The following is a 20,439-nucleotide window of genomic DNA, read 5'->3' as shown; positions in this document are numbered from 1 at the left end:
TGGTTAATGCAATTTGCTTGGACTATTTTCCAGTAGCTTGGTTTTATATTTGTATATCTAAAGAGGTGTTGTGCATAACTTCGGATAGACTTGCACTGAAACTTAAGAATAATGGGACATGGTTGCATCCAGTTGCTAATATTAACAGAAGGTGTTAAAAGCGACCTATAAGTGAAACAATGACTGCTTGTGCTGCACATTTTTTATCAAAGTCTTCATGAATATCATGAAGGATTTTTTTAGTGTATCTAATGTATGCTTCATAGATTAAGCACTATTGCACTCAACTTCCAGTAAAGCAGGCACATCAGTGCTATGAACAACCAGGAATGATATACAGTAGCACTTTTTTGGGGGACAAAAAATAGGATGGCAAGCAGTGGTGTTTATCTTTCAAATGACAGAACAACCTGAATTTAAACTACAATAGCAATTATTTTAAAAGGTGTATATGTTGGCTATTGCAGGTGCTTGTTAAACAACTGGATAATATCTTGACTGCCATACATGATGTACTTAATGAAAGGTAAGTTGGGCTGATGCATTCCTGAAGTTAGTGTATTTGTGGCCAGCAAGCCAGGTAACACCTTCAACCTGGAAGCTGCTGCAGGAGGGACAAAGCATGGTTCATATAAAAGGGAAACAAGCAGCACCCTGCTTGCTTCTGACCAGCCTAGCCCAAATGTCTCATGATTACTTTTGGAAATCAGTAACTGAATTCTTAGTTTAACATCAGTGGGAGCATACCATGTTGTGAACCTGTTGCTAGGCCAAGACAGATGTCATCAGTTCGTTCAGGATTGATGCAAGCTTAGCACTCCTGAAGCAATTAAGAGGAATTGATTTGGATTTGGTATTGCCCCAGTATCGAGGCAGATGTATGGCACCTCTGATTTGCTTTGGAGATTGGCTTGAATTCTAGGAAGTGTACTTCATTGCATGTTTCCTCTACGGTCAAACCTCAGTGACTGCTTTGAGGAGTATGCTATCCATTCTTGACCCCCAGTTATTGTGGGTTGGGTTCAGAGTGAGCTAAGAAGTGTGAGTCACAGAGCTGAGTCTGATGGAGACCAGTGAAATCTTATGGAGCATTCAGAATCTCAGTAACTGCTGCTACTAGCCATAGTTGTTCCTGGGCTGATTTAGAATGGCAACTGTGGCAAGAAATTCTGAGCTGCTGAGATAGGGGAGAGACAGAAGGTAAAGGGAAGAGTCCTTCCTACCTTCCTCCTTGTGTCTCACATTGAACCAAACACAGCACTTCAGTGTATAGAGTCCATAGAAAAGAGCTTTCCATGCTCCTGCACGTTCTCACGTTCCTGCTTGTATGTTGGTACCCCACAACCCCAGGCAATATGCTACCAATATGCTGGCAGGTATCCATGAATAAGTAGATTTGTGTGAACAGAAATATTTGGGTTATGTGAATGTTCATCTGTATGAATGACGTTTTGATTTCCGTGTGAGAGAGTCTTTGTGCTTGTAGATGGAGGGGAAAGCACAGGACAGAAGGGAAGAGGAGACATTTCACCCCTTTTGCAAATGCCTTCAACATGCTTAATCTTTAGGTTACCACCTGTGAGTTGGATGGAAAGAGAAGGGAAGTGGAAGGAATTGACAGCAAACCATGTGTTTCCACATTAATGGAAAGTGCTAACCAGATCATAGCCATTTATTCAAGTCTTTATTGTCATCATTTGCTAAATGTCTGCTTTTCATGACTGAAAATCCTTACCACTACTTTTTCTTTTTTCATAAATGCAGTAGCAAATTGCTTCAAGAACTCAGACAGGAGGGAGCTTGCTGTCTTGGACTTCTTTGTGCTTCTCTGAGCTATGAAGCGGAGAAGATCTTTAAATGGATTTTTAGTAAATTTAGCTCATCCACTAAAGATGAAGTTAAACTTCTTTATTTGTGTGCAACTTACAAAGCACTGGAGACTGTGGGAGAGAAGAAAGCATTTTCATCTGTAATGCAAGTAAGGATAAAAGTTAAATTGGAGCATTTTAGCTTTTCAGATACTGAATCATTTTCTGAAATGAAGACACTGAAATTTAAGCAGGCTAGCATATTAGCACAGTAAAACTTCATTTTAGATATTGGGCATAATAAACAATTTCAGAACTTTGTGTACCTGAAATCCATAAGTGTTGAGATGTAGATTTGATGCATATTTTAATGTGCATTTTATAATGTATATTTTTAAAACTGTTGATTTTATTATATATATATATATATATTTAAATTGCTTCCAGGTTTTGATGATAAAGCAGCTTATGAATCTTGTTAAATAAATAAATGTGCTGTAGTAGTCTGCTATAACTGATTGGTCTCCTAGCTCAGTATCATTACTTTTCACTGGTAGAAGCTGCCCGTCAACAGAATTTTAAACCAATTGTGGAATGCTCCAAACCAATTGAGACTACTTTCTGAGCTCAGAGCATCTCCTTAAAGGCGTGTGATGTCCACATTTTTGTTTAACCATGAATTAAAATTACTAGAGTTGATTAGTGTCTGGAAATGATGGTAGAAAAACTGACATGATGGGCAGGAATTATTCAGTGGTGGAGACTGAAATTTAGAATTGGGGTAATATGAAGGGAAGGGACGTGGGTGGCGCTGTGGGTAAAACCTCAGCGCCTAGGACTTGCCAATCGCATGGTCGGCAGTTCGAATCCCCGCGGCGGAGTGAGCTCCCGTCGTTCGGTCCCAGCTCCTGCCCACCTAGCAGTTCGAAAGCACCCTTAAGTGCAAGTAGATAAATAGGTACCGCTTTATAGCGGGAAGGTAAACAGCGTTTCCGTGTGCTGCTCTGGTGCCGGTTCGCCAGAGCAGCTTCGTCACGCTGGCCACGTGACCCGGAAGTGTCTGCGGACAGCGCTGGCTCCCGGCCTCTAGAGTGAGATGAGCGCACAACCCTAGAGTCTGGCAAGACTGGCCCGTACGGGCAGGGGTACCTTTACCTTTACCTTTAAGATGAAGGGGCAAGTGGGTTATATAAAATGAGTGGAAAAATCTATTAGTAGGAGCAGCGCTTGGTTTTCTCTCAGTGGGCCTGAGGTTCATTAGAACCAGTATCCCTCTTGCCAGTCCATCCAGACCCCTCTCTCCACCCCTGTAAAGCATGTGTCCAACATAGATTGAGAACCAAAGCAGTGCTACCCGGAAGCAGTTCTACTACTTCATCTGCAGGCATTTCTACATGTTGTTGACAAGATAGATTATTTATTTAAATAGTCGTTATTGATACACTTATGTAAACAGTGTGGTTGTTTTTTTTAAAATATATAGCCTGAATAGTTTTTGTTCAATATGGGTTTTTTTGGGTGCACACTTTTTTTCCCTTAAAGCTCGTCATGACTAGCCTGCAGTCTATCCTTGAGAACGTGGATACACCAGAATTGCTGTGTAAATGTGTCAAGTGCATCCTCCTTGTGTCCCGATGTTACCCTCACATTTTCAGCACTAACTTTAGGGTGAGCACCTTTGCTTCTCTTTCTTGGTTTTAGATCGGTATTGACACATGTGCTACAGGTGGATTAATTTTTCTGTATTGCTTTCCAAGGACACTGTTGACATATTAGTTGGGTGGCATATTGATCACACTCAGAAACCTTCTCTGACACAGCAAGTGTCTGGTAAGTCTTAAAAAATAAAATTTCATGTGATGACCTTAATAGATGTTCTTGGCTTCCTTCTGGAAGGTGAAGTGTTACTACTAGTGTATACTTCACTTTGCTTATAGTGGAATGAGGAAATAGTATTAGACACAGGGATTCGGTTAAAACATGAATCTCTGGGCTTGTGGGAATTTTGAGAAAGTGCTGTTGGTATCAATGTCTTTGATTTCTTCTCTCCGTGCCCTTCTCTACGCCCCGGTCAGTCTCCTTCCCTTCCTCCCCACCCCACCCACCCACCCACCCACCCACCCACCCACTCTCTTTGCTTTTATAAGAGGTATGGGTAAATATCAGAGTAGAATTAAAATGGACCCCTTCCTTTGTGTCCCCACAAAATCACCATCAAATTAAAGCTTAACTGTGACAGACCTTAGAGTAAAAATCATAAATCTGGTTCTTGCCTGCACAACAAACATTGATCTGAGGCAAAGATCCTCATGGATCTTCATGATTTTTACTTAGGGTGACAACAAGGCCACAATGTGACCAATGATTTAATGCAGGTTTTGAAGGGATTTATTGGTAAAAAAAATTAATAATAATGAGGATACATGTTTTTGTTCCATGGCAGTGGTGGAAAGCACCAGAACTGGTTTTTTTTAAAAAAAAGTTTAGTTAATGGAAGTGATCTGTGGTGGGGAACCCGGGAAAAAATTGTGTAACTTCAAGAGAATCTGCTTTACTGGAGCCACTCTTCTTCTGCTCTGCTGGAGCCACTCTTCTTCTGCCCTCTCTTTCACTCTGCTTCCTGTACAACTGCTCAGGGCATGATCAGAACCTTGAAAAACTCATAAAACTGAAAGAGGAAGTAGGGGAGAATAGCACTCCTCTTTTCATTTTTAGTTGCTATTGAAGGCATCACTCCTTCAACTTCCTCCTTCAGCTCTGTATGCTTTTCAAAGCAGGAAAGGTAACTACTCTCCCCACTTCTTGATGAAGGGTGCAATGGTTGTGTGGTGAGCATGGTTTTGTGTGCGCTAGGAGAGCTCCTCAGGGGCACCACATTGGCAGCCCCAGTGTTAAAAGGAATGTTTGGCTTTCCTAAAGTTGAACATTTTTATCAGAATCAACTTGTTGAAAAATAAAATAAAATAAATTAGTGGTATCATACCATGGGAAGATGATCTGGTTTTCCCAGAGGTCTAAAGCTGGCTTTCTATCAAAATTGTAATTTGGTTTAATTTATACCTATGCTAGGACCAATAACTGAACTTGGGGCAAGGGCAGAGTTAATAAGGTGTTCTTGCAAATACGTTAACAATGAACAAGCTTGGATCATTGCCAAATGGTGGCATTCACATGCAAGAGGGAGATACAGGTAGGCTCAGAGGAATTCAAAGTTTGCAGAAGTAATGGAATGGAGTATCCTGGAAAATGGCATAGGTGGCTGGAACCGTGAACAGGAGCATTTCATATTGCAAGTGTTTCCCCCCTCCAACAATTGCATATGAGAAAGCTTCCTGCCCTCTCTCCCACCCACATTTCACATATAGGGCATATTCATGTTGCAACTATTTTGCTTTTTTGTTGTTGTTCATTTCATTTTGTGGAGACCTCTCTGAAGTAGTGGCCAATCTTTTCCTATTTTTTAGTAATATACACCCCCACCCCATAAGACCATAAAGTTGCTATGTGTCAGTAATTGTGCAGCACCCTCAGTAGGCTCTTTCATTTTTAATGGAATGCTGGGTTCTGCTAAAGCCTTCCTTCATTAATCCAACAGCCCTGAATTTCTTCAGTGTTGTAGGTTGTGTCCCTTATTACAGATGCCCCATGTCCCAAGCATACCCAGCCCCAATGAAGACAAGTGTTTGAAAGTTTAGTTTTTTATTGGCAAAGCACTTGATTACACCAGCTTCTAAGGTGCAGCAGCTTCAACTACTTCTGTGGAGGGGACAGAGGAGATTCTAACAGCCCAGCTCTCTCTGGGACTGTCACTTCCACCTATGCACCTTCCTGCAACTCTTTCCTCTCCTCTTGTCTCTGACTGCCCGTACTTTCTCTCTTCTTCCTTCCCCTGGCTCTCCCTGCCCCCAAATTGCTGGCTCCCTTCCCCTGGATCATCTTCCTTCCTGCACCCAGCCTCCTCTGCCCACCCCTCAGACTCCTACCTGTCCCTGACAACCTGCTACAAAATGTCCTTTCTTTCAGAATATAGTTACCTGGCAACCTTACTCAATTCTGTAAAGTTGTTTTTAACTAATTATGAAATGCAAGGTATTTTATTTAATTTCCCAGTATTGAGTCACATCCACACCATGGCTTTAAAGCGTGTGGCTTCGCCCAAGGAATCCCGGGAACCTTAAGTTTATCCATCAAAGAGCTACAATTACTAGCATGTTCAACAAACTATAGTTCACAGGATTCTTTTGGGAAAAGCAATATGCTTTATAAGTTTATGGTGTGGGTGTGGCTTTCATTAGGTAGAATTTGGCCACAATTGTTCTCTGTTGACTATGCCTGGCTTATGCATTCTTCTAAATGAGTCATCATGCTCTGTTTTGATTTTCCTGATAAATGTAACTGATGTTATAAAATTACCACTGTGTAGGATTTATTAGAGCTGGTTGTTCGTTGTGTGTACACTTCACTTTTAGGTGACTTTGTTTCTGAGTAAATCAAGTGTACTTTTGATCATAACTTTGTTTTTATTGGTTTGGCACTTTGTACAGGGTGGTTACAGAGCCTCGAACCGTTTTGGGTAGCTGACCTTGCATTTTCTACCACACTTCTTGGTCAGTTTCTAGAGGATATGGAAGCGTATGCTGAGGTAATAAAATGTTGGTCTTGATAAGTGTTTAAAAAGGAGCAGGATATTGGGTATTGTTGGATATTGTGTCTTCCCTTGCCTATAAACAATAGGCAGAATAGATCAGCACACTTTAAAAGCATTGTAAGGGTCGGGGAAAACCTGTTTGAACATAGGAATCTTCAGTTTTCACTCAAAGCTCATTTTTGGTGTCTCCTATATTGCACGAGATGGTGTTCTAGAGGGTTGGTGCTACCATAGTGAAGGCCTACTTCCAAAAAATCATCAGACAGCCAAGCAAAGATAGTAGAAGCAAGGCCATTTTTGAAGGTCTTAAGATTTAACAGCTAAGCACCATAGCTGCCAAATTCTGCACTAACTTAACTGTACCTTCTGGAATATGCTTATGTTAGCATAGAGATACAGTATCTTGCACTGTGGGGTTAGAATACACGAAGCTTGTAGTTGTGAATTTGCACTGGGTATATGCTAACCACATTTCTTCATGTAGGACCTTGGCCACGTGGCTTCTGGAGAATCGGTAGATGAAGATATTCCTCCTCCTAGTGTTTCACTGCCCAAACTGGCAGCACTACTTCGAGTTTTCAGTACCGTGGTGAGGAGTATTGGAGAACGATTCAGTCCCATTAGAGGGCCACCAATTACTGAAGCATACGTAACTGATGTAAGGATTCCCGTCTTTCATGTTGCATACCTAAAAACCCTTTGTGGCAGTGAACCCCAAATTGAACAGGAATCTGATAAGCTTGTTGCCTCTTCTCCTTAATTGTTGTCACCCATCAATTGACATGCTGGGTGCTCCCTCTCCAACCTTTCTGTTGGGAACATGCCTGCACCATAGGTGTGTAATTCCAGAGCATCAGATGTCACTGGATTAAAACTCACTGTTCCATATTTAGTTTCCATCAGCAGAAAAGGACCTACGCAGAATACCTCTTTGGGACACATTCCAGCCAAAATTAACCATCTTCAATCCTTGTTTATTTCAGTGGGATGAGGATGTGCTTAGATCTTTTCTGCTTAAGCCTCTGGGAGATGCAGTTGTGCTTAACTTTTGCATTGTGCCCTGTGTGCTGTCTGTACTTATGCCACCAGACTTTAAAATCATTTTCCATTTTGATGTGCAGTAGCGGTTATTAGTATTTTCTAGTGAAAGCGTGTGGCTGGAATGACTCCAGATGGTTGTGCAGTTTTAGCCTCAGAGGAACATGACAGCACTCATCTTTCAGTTAATTGTATCTCTTTTCCCTGTGTTTTCAGGTTTTGTACAGAGTAATGAGGTGTGTGACCGCAGCAAACCAAGTCTTCTTTTCTGAGGCTGTATTGACAGCTGCCAACGAGTGTGTCGGTGTCCTGCTTGGTAGTCTGGATCCCAGTATGACTATACACTGTGACATGGTCATCACTTATGGATTGGATCAGCTGGAAAATTGTCAGACTTGTGGTACTGATTATATCATCTCGGTGTTGAACTTACTGATGCTGGTACATACAGTTCTCATAATATCTCACTTTAATCATAGGTTTTTGTTCATTTATTTGACAATTTAAAGTTATGAGTGAGTGGACAGGGAGACCATTCTCTACCTTGATCTTGGTTTCTATAATAATTTTATGGCCTTGAGCAAATCACTGCTTTTCCAGTCCCACCTCTCCATCTTTAAATGAGGAGAAAGGTGATTTACCTGATAGAGATGTTTGGAGGGATAGGAAGGGTTTAATAGCATTTTAAGGATTTAAGTACTGTGTAAATTATGGGATCACTTCCTATGTCTGTATTTTTAAAAGCTTACAATTTCCGCCTGCCAAAAAGTAAAAGTATAATGAAAAGTCTTCTTCTCTGTCTAGATTGTTGAACAAATAAATACAAAGCTTCCATCATCATTTATAGAGAAATTGTTTATACCGGAATCAAAATTGCTTGTACTCCGCTACCATAAGGAAAAAGAGGTAAGCGATAAATAGTTACCTTCGTGCCACAATTGTTTAGATGCACGTTTAGATTTTGCATTTTGATGTTAATTTCTAAATTAAAAGAAAGCACATATGTACATGCCCTTTAATTTTACAGCTGACTCAGTGTGAGTAAGCTGTTCTGCATGGTTAGTAGCTCAATTCATGCATCATGCCCAATTGGTTTGCAGTGCTGCTCGAATTGACAAGCATAAATGTGGCCGTTGCTCCATCTCTGGAGGCTGTTGTGCCTAGAGTGGACTTAAGAAACCAAGTGCTAAGAGAATGGGAAACAAAGGCAGACATGCAACTCTAGAGCTTGCTTGGCATATTGAGCTGTTGTATTTGACAAGGCTCTTACAGGAGTTTTGTACAAAGGCCACAATATGCTTGGAGCACGCTTTGGGTAAAACAACTTTTTATTTTTAGGAGGATGGAAAACATTTTTGTTTGGTCTTGATTTTATTTGGTTGTTTCTGTGCTAGATATGAACGACACTACTCGCCCCCTCCCTCTGCATCTCTATAACACACAGCTTGCATCATTTGATAGATCTCCCCTGACTCTCTGGAGAGGCTTTTTGGGGTGAGGGTGGTGATGGGTTGCAGCATGGAAGAGGTTATCGAAAAGACTGGCTGCCTTTTTGCGTAAAATTGGATGCAACCCATAATTGACACTCTTGTCGTGGTCCACAGGCTGTTGGTGAGCCTTCTCATTAATGAGGCTATGAATCAGTCCCATATAAACCATGAACAAATTTTATGAAATAAATAAATAATGTACTTCAACTTTTGTATGTTTTAAAGTACTGTATAGTTGTGATTTCCCCCCTTGATTTCACTGTTGTTGTTTTTTGTTTTTTTTTTTTGTAAACCACTTTGAGGATTTATTTTTTACAATCAGGCTGGGTATAAATTTTATGAGTTGAATAAATAAATATTTCCATCCATGACTGCTTATCAAGGGTTTTACGTAAGGGTGATATCCAACTTTAGCATATACAGAGTAGACACACTGAAATTGATGAACTTAATTCCACTTGCTTCAGGGGGCCTCGATGTTCTAAATCTTTATGCCTTTCGGCAGTGCGTGTTGTAACTTCAGTGGGCATTCACTTCCAATAACAAAGACTTTCAGCTATGATTACAGTAATTGTGGTTGTTCTAAAGAAACATCTTTTGTTTGTTACTCTTTTTATTTTTTAAAAAACACTGCTAAACCACCCTTCATCCATGCTGATGCCAAGAGCAGCATACAGTGGGCATGGATAAAAATTAAAACATGCCGCAAAGAACAGTACAGTAAAAACAATCAACTATCATAAAATTAGAGGCAAGTAAAATAAAGTTTAAGAACAGACTAAAATGCCAGATTTATTTTATACCAGTACCATAGGTACTTACCTTCAACTGTGTTAATGATTGTCAAGAGTGGACAAGCTATAGAAAATGTGTAATATGCAGCTCCAGACCTTCGTGACATGCTGATTTTCTCTTGTTTCTCAAGGTGGTTGCAGCAGCACATGCAGTGTATCAAGCAGTACTAAGCTTAAAGAACATTCCGGTTTTGGAAACAGCCTACAGGTTGATTCTTGGGGAAATGGCATGTGCCTTGAACAGTCTTCTTTGTAGTCTGCAGCTTCCAGAGGCTTGTTCCGAAATCCAACACGATGCTTTCAAGAACCATGTTTTTGATGTAGCGAATGCAAAATTCGTTGTTATATTCGACCTTAGTGCTCTGACTACAATAGGAAATGCAAAAAACTCATTGATTGGAGTGAGTATGTTCTACAGTGTAAATATGAATGGCAATTATATTTCTAAGGGCTTACATCTTAGTGGCTGTTTCAAATTTAAAATCTGGTATAGCATCATATATATTGTCGTGTCATTCACTGTGCTCCATTGAAGGACAACCACACATTTTTACTTGGGTGGGGAAGTCCTTCCTGGGTTAGAAGGAGTTAACTCTGCTGTAGGAAACCTTAGCCCATTCAGATGCTGCTGAACTACAACTTCCATCAGCCCCAGTAATCATGGCCACTGGTCAGGGATTATGGGAATTTTATTTCAGCATCATCAGGAGGGCCAGAGGTTCCCCCTAGTCACTGTAATTAATTAAAATAGACATTATCTTTGCTTTATTAGCTGCAACACAGGGTCGTATGTCAGTACACAGTGAGGAGGAACACACAATTGTCTGTTTTTCCTCTCAGTGCTGCCACATATGAAGAGAGAGTTCAAACACTAGCTGAAGTCACTTTGCTCTTTTCTGAATAAAACCATTTAAGATCACTTTATGATGATTTCAGTTGTGGAAAATGTCCACTATCTCCTATCTGATCCCCTTTTGTCCTTGCATCACACTTTACAAGGAAACTTCTTGTTATTGCTCAAATGTTAGTTTACTTGTAGTTTTGTGATTAGGTAGCAGTTGTGAGAAGACATAATCATGCTTTTTTTAAAAACAAAAACTAAATGAATATAGGACTGACAGCAATGTAATTTTCATAAATACTTTGTTCTTTACTATTGCTTGCTTTGGCAGATGTGGGCTCTATCTCCAACGGTGTTTGCATTGCTGAGCAAGAATTTGATGGTTGCGCATGGTGACATAGCAGTTCACTTTCCTGCAGTCCAGTATGCAGTGCTCTACACCCTCTATTCACATTGCACCAGGTGTGAAGGCATTCATTCCATAATGTAAATGATAAAATAGCAGCGATATATCAGTTCAGGGACCAAATGCACTTGGTTGTTTTAGTTGAACAATGGAAGGTATTGTTAATACCTTATCAGTGTACTGTATGCAACACGATAGGTGCTATTGTACAATCTCCATTCTTTTTAATGGGCGTCCCCTCACAAACCACAGTCAGATAATGGTGGCTGTGTTAGAAGATATCTGTTGTATTGTACTTTTTTTGTTTTCATGGGTGATAGTGAAACCTCTGCTCTTGGCTGAGGTAATTTCTTTAAATGCTAAAAAATAATAATCAGAAAGCTACAGAGTAAAATGGGCAGTATGGACTGTTCCTAGTGAGTCTCTTTAAGACAGAAAGAGAAGTGAGAGGATTGGGTTACTGGGACTAAATACTTTTTCTAGTTGCAAGAGAACCCTAGATTGGCAAGCCTGAATGAAAAGCGATTCCAGGAGGCAGTGAAGCAGCGTAGGTTGGTTGTTTTTTTTAACATTACGAAGCTGCAGCAACATGTGATGTTAACCCCGTGTGTGGTCACCAGTTAGTAAACATTGAACTTTGTATTGATCTCCAGGCATGACCATTTCATATCTAGCAGCCTCAGCTCTTCCTCTCCTTCCTTGTTTGATGGGGCTGTTATTAGCACTGTAACTACAGCTACGAAGAAACATTTCTCCATAATACTAAATCTCCTGGGACTTTTACTTAAGAAGGATAACCTTACGCATGATACCAGGTAACTAGTGCTTTCTCCCTGTCCAAAGAAGATGTGTCTCTGACAGAATGATTGGTACTAATTAAACATCAGCAGTATATTTATACATAAAAATGAGGGAACGTGATGCATTTATGTTTCTCATAACAGTTTGTGGAATTAGTTATGCCTTGCCAGAAAGCAGTTAAAAAAAAAAAAGTTACACAGCATGCCTAACTACTCCAAAGCAACTCTAAAACAGCCAGTTTTGTCTAGTACATTCCACATGGGCAGTTTTACTGTATGCCTGTTTACTCAGAAGCAAGTCCAGATGTTTTCAGTGGAGCTCATTCCCTAGTATGTGTTCATATTCTATGTAAACCACTTTTAGAGGTTTATATGATTCAGCAGTATACAAATGTGTTAAAAACTGCAGCCTTACTTTGTAAGTAACATGCATTCTACTCAGTTCTCCAGTGATAAAATAAGATAAAAGTTTCTTGCATTACTAGTGAAGTGGATACGTCTGATATTTATGTACCAGGTCACTCAAACCTTGTGTTCTGTGTGTCATCTTAGAGTTGGATCCAGACTTGTCCTTCCATAAACATACAGACCCCTTCAATTTATGGAATGGACTGAGATCCAGCGGAAGTGGGTAGGGAGAGGTTCCTCTTTCCCTTTGTAGCTCTGCCACCTCACATGCTGCTAGGGGGAGGGCATTGCAATTGAACATAGGGGGGCACCGGGGCGGGGGGGAGGGAAGAAAATGTGAAAATCTCCTCCCCCTCCAGTGGGAGCAGAACTCCTTTCATGACAAGCCTAGATCAAGCCCAATAGGATTAGAAATGTTAATTTGTAATTATCTAGAGTAACTGTTGTGTAATGTATTTCTAGGAAACTACTAATGACATGGGCTTTGGAAGTGGCTGTCCTAATGAAAAAATCAGAGACATATGCACCACTGTTCTCTCTCCCATCTTTTCATAAGTTCTGCAAGGGACTTCTGGCAAACAGTAAGTGGTTTATTATTCCGCTTAGCATAAGAAATGTATCCAATCTGTTGTTCATGCTTTGGCTAAACACATAGTCAACCATTTTTCCAGTCTAGCCTAAAATTCATTTGCTAAATGGCAAATTCCGGAGGTGTAGGCATTTTAGTCTGTTTCAGCAAAACCAGTAAAGATATCTGTGTGCCACCTTAAAGACTAATACATTTTATTATGCTTCGGTGCTTTTGTTAAGTTTTTAGGGTACCACACAGGCGTCTTGGTTAGTTAAATGCCCTTGCATGAAGTGACCCAAGCTGTAGAATTGACTGGGCATGGTAGTGAGAACTTGATGCTTCACATGGCTCTAAAAGGATAAGTAATCCTACAGTCTGTTGGATTATTGTGCTGTACGTAGAGCAATTAAATTTTCTACATGAAGAAAAGGGGAACAAAAAATCCAATGAACTACGGAACTCATGTCATGAGCCTAAGGGGTCATGATGCCTTTTTTTTTTTTACTGTACACTCTCCTCCGAACAGCACAACAAACTTCACTTTGTTGCAGAAGCTGTTTGTGACGTAGCATGGACATAAATTCAAAGAAGAAAATGTCAGCATGGGTGACACTACATGACTCACACTCTGGAACGAAATTATGTTAACGATGCACATCATTACTTTTATTTTCAGTGGCTTTTATAGCTCCTGGTGTAATGGGCCTATACTGGAAATTCTATTAGCATTGGTGTGTGAAATTAAGGACAGGGTGTGACGTATAATATTTGATCTTTATTTTTAGAAAAACAAAGAGAATTGATGTTAGAGATTGTGTGAATTAAATATAGTGATAGCCTAAGTTACATGATTAAAAAAATTAATGCTGTCTTCTTTTTACCCAATACATAGCTCTTCTGGAAGATGTAAATATTTGTCTTCAGGCATGCAGCAGCCTCCATGCTTTGTCACCTTCTCTACCAGATGATCTGTTGCAGAGGTACGTTGTTAATTTTGTTTCCAGGAGAAATAATAATGTTCAAATTTGTATGCAGTCCTTATTGTGTTTATTTATCTGATGCAGATGTGTTGATGTGTGTCGTGTTCAGCTAGTCCACAGTGGGGCTCGTATAAGGCAAGCTTTTGGGAAACTGTTGAAGTCTATTCCTTTAGATGTAGTACTAAGGTAAGTGTATATGCATTGAATTTTTGGAATGAGGGTGCTGAGTGTGTTCATCTAGTTTTAGTTAGATCTATATTGTAGTCTTTACTTGTAGCCACTTGCGAATGGAGAAAGGAGGTACAGGTTCACCAAGGGTGAAAGCGTCACAAAAAGTAATGCGTTTCTGTACGTCAATAGCAACTACACACACACTAACAACAAATCTTCTAACTTCACACACACTTTTGACTTCTGATTCACCTTATTGTGCTTTCTACATGTTATTTGCCTAAACGCACTTCCTGTTATATCTATTGCATATATATTGCATACAGTTCTCTTTTTTTTGTCTGTGCTGTTTTATGTAAACTGTTTTGCAGTTGTTTTTTTTAAAAAAAGTAATGAGTTTCTATCTTTGCAGTAACAACCAACACACAGAAATACAAGAAATCTCTCTGGCTATAAGAAGTCATATGAGCAAAGCTCCAAGCAATACATTTCACCCACAAGACTTTTCTGATATCATTAGTTTCATCTTGTATGGGAGTTCTCACAGAACAGGGTAAGTCCGCATTTGTATTTTAAAGGATTAGTATTTTTTTAAGATATTTGTATTTTTTTTCTGTTGAAAAAAAGATCTGTGTTTTGCTTCCAGCAACCCAACTGCCAAGAGATTTGTAAATTTGTCTCTACGTTAAGTAATTCACCAACCAGTTTATTGCACAATATCTATTGCTTTAATAGATTTGCATTCACAATTCGTTTACTTAGCTGCTTTTAATTTTCTTTAGAACTAAATCCATGTTGAAGACACCTAAATGACTGGTCCTTTGGTATGGTGCAGAAGACCGCTTTTAATGTTGGATGTATGCATTCACTTTTTAAGCAAAATCTTGATAGCAGGAGACATCTAACAGTGTCTGCCTGCTCATGCAATGGGGCTTCCCCTTGTGCAACTTCTGTCTCCACCCCAGCACTTCCCCCCAAAGCAGTTGGAGGGCCCCCCCAGAGAGCAGATTTGGAGGAGGAGGAGGAAGAGAGGGGGGGAAAGTCCAATTGCATGAGTGGGCATCTGCTCCTTGGATGTCACCCATTTATTTTTTCACATGACAATAATCATTCAGGAAAAGCAGCTTCATCATGGAAACAATAGAACAATAGATTAATGTTTTCATGACTATCACTGCTCTACCATGCGTCTTGCATACACCTTCTCCCCTGGGTCCAAGAGAATATACATAAATGCAAACATTAAGAGTTACACATTTGTCTTAATACCTGATTTTATTTCAGGAAGGAAAGCTGGCTTGAAAGGTTATTTTACAGTTGCCAGAGACTGGATAAACGTGACCAATCAAATATTCCCCGCAATTTATTGAAAACTGAAGCTGTTCTTTGGCAGTGGGCTATCTGGGAAGCAGCACAATTTACTGTCCTTTCAAAGTTAAGGACACCACTAGGCAGAGCTCAAGATACATTCCAGACAATTGAAGGTAATCTTAAAGAGCTTGTATATTTTAGGAAAAAATTTTTTTAAGTTTTAAAATCATGATATAACATTTCTGCCATTATAAAGGTAAAATGTATTTGGAGAAAAAGTGTTGATTTGTGTTTAGCTGCATATTGTCATTTTGGTTCTGTAGGTGACTTTCATTAATTTGAATGTTCACTGAAATTGCATCTATTATGGTGTTAATTAAAATGTTTGATGTAGGTTATTTGTGATGCTTTCTTGAAGAGTTATTCTCAGGTTGGCATGGGATGAGTTGTGTCCTATGATTCTCCCAAGTGTTCTTTGGAAATGGCTTAGAGGCTTTCAGTCAAGTAAGCAGTACAGTTCATAAATGATGTTGAATGGAAAAAAGCAAGAACATGTGATTGAGCTGTTGGGAGGACACCCTCTCCCTCTGGTTCTGCTTTTGTCTAAAGCAGACAAGGTCTTCCTTTCTCAACTTTCTCTGTTCCTTTCTTTTCCTTTCTATATTTTTTCAAACCTCTTTCTTCCATTAAGATTTTGTTTATCTTAGTTGTGCCTCCTGTTTTCTTAGGAAAAGAATATATATTTTCCCTAATCCTTACCTGTGCTTTTCCTTGCTTATTCCTTCACTGCTGGGCCTTACTCCAACTGAAAATAAGTCTTCCAAACCTAAACAAACTCAGAAGGCCACCAGTGCCTGGTGATCCTCACTGATTCTTCTGAAACATCTCCTAGTCTTCACAGACAGTGCCATGATGAAAGTCCATTAGAATGGGCAGAACTCCTTTTCTGAGCTGAGAAGTATTTTCCCTTGCTGACATTCCAGCAAATTAAGGATGGGCTCAACTGCACAGCAGGCTTCCAGAGCAGAGCTTGGTTCCAGCTGTGAAAGTTGGTCCTCAGCAACCTTAAGCTACTTCAGTCAACCATGGACTTACCCTCCTAGACCTCTTCACCAAGCTGGTCAATGTGGAGCTTCTATCTCTCCCTGCCCCCAGTTTCAGATTTGCAGAGCAGAGGCTATAGATTCCCTTACCGCTCCTTGGCATCAGGGTGGTCTGTTCAATTTTATTTCAATCCCTCTCCTGTCTAGAGTTCCTGAGTGGCCCAATTCCTCCTTATTGCGCTTCCCCAGCCCTATCATTTTGGTTTCTGGACCTCCTCCACCTAGACTTGTACTTTCTGCTGCTCAGACTGAATATTATCTCCTGGGGACCAATACTGCCTGGGTCAACCTAGCCATGTGGACATTGAGTGGAGCCACCTTATCAGCTGTAGGCATAATTGACACCATCCTTGCATTTCATAGGCTATCCTCTGAATCTTTGAGGCTGCTTGAAGAGCCTTTTGCAGATGAGCAAGGAGAAAAAAGCATTGTTGCCTTGTGGCCTGGCGTTAAAGAACTTGTATTCTTCCTTCAAGTTGGTCTCGACCAAGGCCTCTTACAGATGCCCTCAGATGCCAAACTACTACCCTCTCCTATGTCTTAACAATGATCTAATGGCAAACCCCCATGTTTGCATCCATATGTGCAGCACTTATAGGGTGGAGGGGGTCACTAATGAGACCTCTGAGTAGTGTATCACTTTCTAGCATGGCATCTCCACACTGTTCTGCAGGCCATGCCCTATCAACCCTATCTCAGTGCATTCTTGTCTTCAAATACACATTTTCCTGAAGGACAGCATTGGACTGACCCTTCATTTGTACCTAAAGTGAACAATTCAAAGTGTTGGTGCTGACCTTTAAAGCCCTAAACGGCCTTGGCCCAGTATACCTGAAGGAGCGTCTCCACCCCCATCGCTTAGCCCGGACACTCAAATCCTCCTCAGAAGGTATTCTGGAGGTTCCCTCACTGAAAGAAGTGAAGTTACAGGGAACCAGGCAGAGGGCCTTCTCAGTAGTGGCGCCTTCCCCTTCAGATGTCAAGGAGACAAAGAATTACACAACTTTTAGAAGACATTTGGAGGCAGCCCTGTATTGAGGGATTTTTAACTTGATGTTTTGATTTAAGTTTTTAGATATGCTGTAAGTCGCCCAGAGTGGCTAGGGAAACCCAGCCAGATGGGTGGGGTATAAATAATAAAATTATTATTATATTATTATTAGGGCTCAAGATTTAGTCTTGCCCTCGTTTTGTCCAGATGTGTCCTACGGAACATCCTGCCTAGCTGGAATGACCACCTTTTATAAAATCTGTTCCCCACTCTCGGTTATGATTTTTTTGGTAGATTGTCCCATTGTGTAAATGTATCTCATGCCGACCTGAGAAGGGAACATTGCTTGCTTACTATGAATGGGTCTTCTAGGTTGGCATAGTGATACATCCACAGCTGCACTTTGGGAGGTTAGGGGTGTTTCCAGTGGCTGTTTCGTATGAACTCATTTCCCCCTTCTTCACTCTAGTCTATTTCATCTTCCTTGCTCAGATACATGCCCTTCTGGTCCCCAACCTTATTTCCATCCCCTTGTAGGGAGAGGGATTGTGGGGATTATGTTTTCTTGTTCTCTGTAGTCTGAACTTTCTCCTTTTAGTTTGGCCACAGATGGAACTGGAGGAGGACCCAGAGGGAGACCTCCGACAGTTCAATCAATCACATGTCCTTGCCTTAAGTGAATTATAGGGCACAACCCATCTCATGAATGTATCCATATGCCAACCTAGAAGGTCCATTCATGGTAAGTGATCACAGTTCCTTTTTGGAAATCATAGTTTTGGTTTGAAGACGTCATTCTCATATCCTGTACCTTGAAATGTTCTGAATGGATGTTTCCAGGCATCATTAGAAGTCTTGCAGCCCACACCTTAAACCCTGAACAAGATGTCAGCCAGTGGACTACAGCAGACAATGATGAAGGTCATAGTAGTAACCAGCTGAGACTGGTTTTGCTTCTGCAGTACTTGGAGAATTTGGAGAAACTGATGTACAATGCCTATGAAGGATGTGCTAATGCACTCACATCTCCACCCAAGGTTTGTGTTCAGTAAAATAATTGCAGTACCTTGCATTGGGTCTTCAGATTGTTGTGGAACATATCCATAGACCTTGTTTGGATGTAACAGTAAACTGTGGTTTAGCACTATGTGAATGAGCCAGCCTTCTTTGGAGCTTACGTGTTCTCTCTGGGTTCCTGTTTGAATTGTAACCTGTAATGCACAAGTACTGTGGTCTGAACCACAGGCCCAAAAGAAGGCTCATGGGAGTGGTTGGGTGCAGGGATACCAAAGAAGGATGTCAAAACCAGAGTGATCAGTTCTAATGCTTTATTAAGCAAGATGTAGACTTACTTAGCAAAGCAGCCTACAAGGTCTCCTAGCCTTTAGAAGATGTGTAACGGATGCTGCAACAAGGAGATGACTTGTATGCACCCATGCAACTGTACATACATTCTTTATATACAAAGCAGCATATGTCACTTTGACCAGAATTGCTCATCGCTTCACCTGAGCAGATGAAGGCATAGGTGGCAGATACCTGACTTACAGATAGTTCCCCTTTCTGTGCTCAGAGCCGAGCATCCCAAGCCCAGGTGTAGCTTTCCCAAACATTCCTCATTAAAGAACATCCTATGTAGCAGCAGTGCTTCATAGCAGCTGTACAGTTCTTAAACAAATTGGAGTTGATGTGTTTACTTGAAACTGTACTTAGGTGGGAAGGAGGCATCCAGGCTTGGTTATCTTCTAGTACTGTCCAGTGTACAGACAAGGATTCTGTGACTTGATCTTTGTATGCTAGGTGTGCCTTTCAGCGATTCTTCCCCAGTTTCTTCCCTCCTTTTCCCAGGAACAAAACACATCCTCTTGCATTTAATACCTAGCTTGTCTGTTGCTTCTTACTCTACCTTTTGCAACTGTCTTTAAATCCTTGAATTACTAGGATGATGGCTGTTGCAGCTGTATCAAATAGATTATAAACATTTAATTTTTCTAATAATTCTGGGTGATATCACACTAATTTCTGCTCAGAATAGACCCACTGAAATAAATTGAATGATTATTAAGGTCTTCTAATTTCACTGTGTAACTTGAAAAATTGATAAGACTTGATGCAAATAATTTTTCAGTGTGCAGAAGAAATACTGTAAAAACAAGTTGTTGTTTTTCTCTCTTTGTGCTTATGAAGGTTATTAGGACATTCTTCTATACCAATCGTCAGACTTGCCAAGATTGGTTAACTCGAATTAGACTTTCCATCATGAGGGTTGGATTGCTGGCTGGACAGCCAGCCGTGACTGTAAGGCATGGCTTTGATTTACTGACAGAAATGAAGGCCAATAATATCTCTCAGGTACTGCATTTACATATAATTTCTCCCATAATATCATTGTGTCTGAGTAAACAAGGGTGAGGATGCGGGTGGCGCTGTGGTCTAAACCACAGAGCCTAGGGCCTGCCGCTCAGAAGGTTGGCGGTTCGAATCCCCGCAACAGGGTGAGCTCCCAGGGTGAGCTCAGTCCCAGTTCCTGCCGATCTAGCAGTTCGAAAGCATGTCAAAGTGCAAGTAGATAAATAGGTACCACTCTGGTGAGAAGGTAAACGGTGTTTCCGTGCACTGCTCTGGTTCGCCAGAGGTGGCTTAGTCATGCTGGCCAAATGACGGCTTCCTCGGCCTATAGAGCAAGATGAGCACCGCAACCCCAAAGTCATCCACGACTGGACCTAATGGTCAGGGGTACCTTTACCTTTAAACAAGGGTGGCTTTAATTCATAGCAAATAGATCTCTTGCAATAATAAAGAATGATCCATCAAAGGAAACCCACACATTCTAATAAATCCAAGTTGCTGTACATGTATTGGCTCCAGAGAAAAATAATTTGTCGTTCCTGAATTACAGCTGATTGACTCCATTTTAAGCGATGCTTGTAATGGGTTACTGCAATGGGAAATGTTACAATTGCTCTTCAGAGATTATTGTAAGAGTATACACAGACATGTAAATGAGTTTAAAAGGACTTTGTGGGTTGGTGTAATCTTGTTTCACTCTAGCCTATAAATTGAAGTCTCTTCTTTTCTC

At 40.6% G+C, this 20,439-nt stretch overlaps 1 protein-coding gene across 1 annotated transcript in view; it reads left to right on the top strand.

Moving 5' to 3' along the window:
- Window positions 1-20,439, top strand: part of SMG1 (SMG1 nonsense mediated mRNA decay associated PI3K related kinase) — a 70,174-nt gene that overhangs the window by 14,365 nt on the left and 35,370 nt on the right. Inside the window, exons 5-22 of the mRNA XM_083584843.1 lie at window positions 468-526; window positions 1,765-1,978; window positions 3,351-3,476; window positions 3,566-3,638; window positions 6,353-6,450; window positions 6,941-7,114; window positions 7,711-7,935; window positions 8,299-8,400; window positions 9,910-10,179; window positions 10,951-11,081; window positions 11,679-11,840; window positions 12,696-12,814; window positions 13,697-13,784; window positions 13,869-13,970; window positions 14,368-14,508; window positions 15,240-15,439; window positions 18,201-18,397; window positions 19,548-19,712. Of these exons, the coding sequence (XP_083440969.1) occupies window positions 468-526; window positions 1,765-1,978; window positions 3,351-3,476; window positions 3,566-3,638; window positions 6,353-6,450; window positions 6,941-7,114; window positions 7,711-7,935; window positions 8,299-8,400; window positions 9,910-10,179; window positions 10,951-11,081; window positions 11,679-11,840; window positions 12,696-12,814; window positions 13,697-13,784; window positions 13,869-13,970; window positions 14,368-14,508; window positions 15,240-15,439; window positions 18,201-18,397; window positions 19,548-19,712 (2,646 nt within the window). The remainder of the gene's footprint in view (window positions 1-467; window positions 527-1,764; window positions 1,979-3,350; window positions 3,477-3,565; window positions 3,639-6,352; window positions 6,451-6,940; window positions 7,115-7,710; window positions 7,936-8,298; window positions 8,401-9,909; window positions 10,180-10,950; window positions 11,082-11,678; window positions 11,841-12,695; window positions 12,815-13,696; window positions 13,785-13,868; window positions 13,971-14,367; window positions 14,509-15,239; window positions 15,440-18,200; window positions 18,398-19,547; window positions 19,713-20,439) is intronic.

This window comes from Podarcis filfolensis (genome assembly GCF_964270895.1).
Source record: "Podarcis filfolensis genome assembly, chromosome: 14".
Taxonomy (NCBI): domain Eukaryota; kingdom Metazoa; phylum Chordata; class Lepidosauria; order Squamata; family Lacertidae; genus Podarcis; species Podarcis filfolensis.
This window is presented reverse-complemented; position numbering and strand designations above follow the sequence as displayed.